Source organism: Salvelinus alpinus, chromosome 25, assembly GCF_045679555.1.
Source record: "Salvelinus alpinus chromosome 25, SLU_Salpinus.1, whole genome shotgun sequence".
Taxonomy (NCBI): Eukaryota; Metazoa; Chordata; class Actinopteri; order Salmoniformes; family Salmonidae; genus Salvelinus; species Salvelinus alpinus.
In genome coordinates this window covers 40,552,971-40,557,682 of record NC_092110.1, presented here as the reverse complement: position 1 = coordinate 40,557,682, position 4,712 = coordinate 40,552,971, and the positions used below count along the sequence as shown (strand labels likewise).

The 4,712-nt window shown below is 42.4% G+C and overlaps 1 protein-coding gene across 1 annotated transcript; it reads right to left on the bottom strand.

Moving 5' to 3' along the window:
* Window positions 1–2,030: 2,030 nt before the first annotated feature.
* On the bottom strand, window positions 2,031–4,300 carry LOC139553963 (pro-opiomelanocortin A). The gene is made up of 3 exons (XM_071366784.1): window positions 4,152–4,300; window positions 3,125–3,247; window positions 2,031–2,854 (listed from the first exon to the last, which is right to left on the bottom strand). The coding sequence occupies exons 2-3, from the start codon at window positions 3,239–3,241 to the stop codon at window positions 2,273–2,275; spliced, it is 699 nt and encodes a 232-aa protein (XP_071222885.1). The 5' UTR covers window positions 3,242–3,247; window positions 4,152–4,300; the 3' UTR covers window positions 2,031–2,272.
* Between the last annotated feature and the right edge of the window lie 412 nt (window positions 4,301–4,712).

Sequence of the window (4,712 nt, the reverse complement as noted above, 5' to 3'; positions counted from 1 at the left end):
CGATTGTACTCTATTATATTCTACCCTATTATACTCTATTCTACTATACTCTATTCTACTTGATTCTACTCTATTCTACTCTACTCTACTATATTCTACTCTACTCTTTTCAGGTATACTCTATTCTATTCTACTCTATTCTACTATACTCTATTCTATTCCACTCTACTCTATTATATTATACTCTATTCTACACTTCTCTATTCTACTCTATTCTACACTACCCCACTCTATTCTATTCTACTCTACTCTGCTATATTGTACTCTATTCTATTCTACGCTACTTTTCTCTACTCTACTATGTTCTACTCTACTCTATTCTATTCTACTCTATTATATTATACTCTACTCTATTCTACTCTACACTACTCTATTCTACTCCATTCTACTCTACTCTATTCTACTCTACTCTATTCTACTCTTCTACTTTACTCTATTCTATTCTACTCATCTACTCTATTATATTCTACTCTGCTCTTCTTTATTCTACTCTATTGTGTTATATTCTATTCTATTATATTCTACTCTACTATATTGTACTCTACTCTATTATATTCTACTCTATTCTACTCGTTTCTACTATATTCTATTCTATTATACTCTACTATATTATATTCTACTCTATTATATTCTACTCTACTCTACTTTTTCTACTCTATTCTATTATATTTTAGTCTTTTCTATTATATTCTACTCTATTCTACTATTTTCTACTCTATTCTACTCTTTTCTATTCTACTCTATTCTCTTCTACTCTACTCACTGTGTCAGTGTAATCTCTGTTTCCAGTAATATTCTGAATGTCAATATTTAATCAAACTCTGAAAACAGAATCCTGTCAAACAAGACTTGCAGAGTGATGCTGTGACGTCTTGTTTGAGATCTGATACTGATGCTCTGATGTTTTGTTCTCTGTCTGTGTGTGTGTGTGTGTGTGTGTGTGTGTGTGTGTGTGTGTGTGTGTGTGTGTGTGTGTGTGTGTGTGTGTGTGTGTGTGTGTGTGTGTGTGTGTGTGTGTGAAAGGCAAAGTGTCTCTTTCACTACATCTGTTGTAGTTGTTATACTGAAACCAATCTAGTCACAATATTCATGACAAATCATAACAAAATCATTGATTTGTTCTAGTTGATGAATATTGGTGATGGTGTGTGATTAAATGATTTTGTCCCTTGGTATTATCGTGATCATGCATTGAAACGTATTGTTCTGTTATTGGACCTCTGTGTATGTCCCTACCAGTCGCATGGCGGCATTGGTTTGTACACCTGTCTGTTAAAGTATGGTGTGTGTGTGTGTTGTCTTACTCTTCCCTGACTCTGTGCTGTTATGTCTAATTGTTTCTCTCTGTCACTGCTGTACATAGAATAATGAATATACAATTAAAATATAGAATTTTAACAGATGTGTGTTTGTGTGTGTGTGTGTGTGTGTTTGTGTGTTTGTGTGTGTGTGTGTGTGTGTGTGTGTGTGTGTGTGTGTGTGTGTGTGTGTGTGTGTGTGTGTGTGTGTGTGTGTGTGTGTGTGTGTGTGTGTGTGTGTGTGTGTGTGTGTGTGTCAGTAAATGAAAGCCGCTAGACTGTGGTTGCTTGCAATAAAAAAAGTATTGTTGAATCAGGGGTTGGAACCAGTTCAGGGAACAGAACTGAAAAATAACAGCATTTTTGGAGGAAAGGAAGCAGAACCATTTTTGTCAAATCTTTTTAAAAAACAATGAACTATTATTGATCATTTTTTGGGGCAGAGTAAATTTAAGAGCTATTTTGTAAAACTGTTGATTTCATGTGTAAAAGAATTTACGAAAAGGAACTACATGAATCGTTACTTGTTTTGGGTTGGAACCGGTTCAGAACTTTCTTTTGTTGTCGGAACACTGGAACGGAACAAAAATAAATAATAGAGGTTCTGTTCGTAATGGAACGATTGGAAAATTATTTCAGTTCCATCCCCTGGTTGGAATATTTCATTTATCATTTACAAAAATATTACATTCCAATAAATAATGAAATCATCACTCAGTGACAACAGCATGGTTCTGTACAGAGTTAGGATTTATTGGAGACAAAATTACAGTATTAGCTAACATCATCGCTACATCAGAGGACAGTGCTTTTAGCCAATCACAAAACATGTCTGTCTCCTAATGGCAAATCAAATGAGAGCTTACTGGCTCTAAGTCCTACAGTGACTTTCTCTTCCTCCCTCAACCCTGGAAATTGTATTTCCTCTCCCCCAATGCCCTCTTGTCTTCCTCCCTCCCTTTTTCCTCCCTCCCTCACTGCTCTCTCTTCTGCTGTCCGTCTTTGATAATGACGTTTTTGAACAGTGTGAGCAGTGGTTTCTGGCTACGTTCGTCCCAGCTTTTCATGAACCCTCCATAGCGCTTACTGGCGGGCGGTCCGTTCCAGCGGAAGTGGTTCATCTTGTACGAGCCGTCTTTCTTCTCCTGAAGACTAAACACCCCCCCCAGGCCCTCTGCCTCGCCCCCCTCCTCAGTCCCAGCCTCCAGGGAGGGGTACATGCCATCGTCGGTGCCCAGCTCTCGTCTCATCTCGCTGGGAAAGGCCTCGGAGGACTCCTCCTCCACACCGTTGGTGTAGACCTTCACCGGCCGGCGCTTACGGCCCACAGGCTTCCCCCAGCGGAAGTGTTCCATGGAGTAGGAACGCTTAGCCTGTGGGGGGGCGCTGTTCTGCTGCTCCGAGGGGTACAGGGGGGAGGATGGGGAGAGGAGCGACAGAGGTAAGTAGGGGGGAGGAGAGTCAGAGTCAGAGGGGGACGAGGGTTGGAGATGCACCTTGACGGGGTAGATGGGAGATTTGGCGGTGAGGTCAGAACGACAGAGCTGGATACACTCCTGGGAGGAGGAGGGAGAGGAGGAAGAGGGGAGGAAGGAGAGGAGAGGGAGAGGAAGGAGAGGAGAGGAGGGAGAGGAGAGGAGAGGAAGGAGAGGAGATGGGAGGGAGAGGAGAGGAAAGAGAGGGGGGAGAGAGAGGAGGAAGAGGAGAGAGGAGAGGTTAGGTGTGTAGCAGTAAAATAACACTCAGTCGTAACATCTCTCTTACATACTTGAGCTCACAACATTTGGAAAACATTCTGCTCTTTCTTTGCAATGTTTCTAGCTCACCAGGATGTTGTTTTCAGAGCTGAGGTCATAACAGCGAGGGTTCTCCCAGCACTGACCTTTCACCCCTCTGACCACGCCCACCACGGCCACAGCCAATAACCACGCAGGACACAGCATCTTCACCTTGCACACACACAGAACACAGTTATACACACACTCACGGCATGATGCGGCTAAACTACACTCTCAGAAAAAATAGAGAGGGATATGTAGCATCATTTGTCCCTGTAGGAGAACCCCCTGAAAACGGGTGAAGATAGAACCATTTCCGGGTCAGATGGACCCATGGAACCCACCTGGGTTCAAAAGAAGCTTGGTTCCAACTAGAACCTGTAAAAGGATGCTATTTTGGAACTAGAAACAGTTCTATCTGATCTTAAACATTTATATCTGGAGAAATGAATTCTCAGAGAGTTCCCCTACAGGGACACATGGAGCCACATACAGTCCACAACACTCTGTAAGGAAGCAGCATAGGTGGAGTTTACTGCCGTAATCGACTTCTGGACGTCGTCATTAATTGAAGGATTGCAGATGAGGGTGACAACATTTCTTAACTCACGACTCAATGACACTTTATATTTTCCCTAAAAAGGTGTTACTGATGGACTGATTGACGGACGGATGGACTGACTGATTGACGGACTGACGGACGGACGTACGGACTGATTGACGGACGGACGGACGGACGGACTGATTGACGGACGGACGTACTGACTGACGGACGAACTATGAGCTAACACCACTTTTCACACTTTTTTCAGTGAACAAGTAAAGAATATATAACATCAATTATAAAACCCCATTGCAGCAGAGGATTAGATGTGATTTAGTGAAGCAATGAGAATTTTGTAAAATGATCATGTTAATTAATGGCAATAATTTTAAAGAACTATATAATTATATAATTTGAATTATCATTACAACATAAATAATTACTAGATAATTAGAAATACAAACTTTAGAATTCAGTATTCTGTTTATAATAATTCTCAAATCTAAAGAATATTAATCTGATGTCACCAACCTGTCGCCAAAGCTTCTTTCTCTCTTCTCTCTCTTCTTTCCTCCAACCAGTCTATCACTTTTCTCTTCCGAGGAGTTGTCCTCTTAAGTGTCTGCGCTGTTGTCCGTCTGTGTGTCCGAGAGTGTGTGTGTCTGAGAGTGTGTGTGTCTCTCTGTCTCTGGCCCTCTCTTTTATACCTGAGTGACGGTGGTTCTCAAGGCCACCCAGAGCCACGGGTTACCCCCCCCCCCCCACCCCCACCACAGCCCTTAAGAAAAGAAAGCCACACACACACACACACCAGAGGGATTAAGTGTGTACACCTGATGAGCGTCCAACGCATAACAAACAGCATAACAAACGTCCAGTTAGGGACATGAACGTCAACGGAGTGAACAGGTGGATTATCGAGGGTCTGCCATGCCGTCAGCAGAGGACGCTTCTGTCGTCTGTATGGTGAAGGTGTGGAGTTACTCTGGTCTGTGTGTTGTCCAGGGGCTCTGACTGACATCTGGTTGCTGGCTGGCTCTTTTGTCTACTGGATTTAACACCCGTCACCTGTCTGGATTAACACCTTTTAAG

What these genes read in the sequence shown, in the direction of transcription:
- LOC139553963 (XM_071366784.1), bottom strand. Translation starts at nt 3,241, where the DNA reads ATGCTGTGTCCTGCGTGGTTATTGGCTGTGGCCGTGGTGGGCGTGGTC. An exon ending in GCTCTGAAAACAACATCCTG is followed by an intron (nt 2,855 to 3,124) that starts GTGAGCTAGAAA and finishes TCCTCCTCCCAG; the next exon opens with GAGTGTATCCAGCTCTGTCG.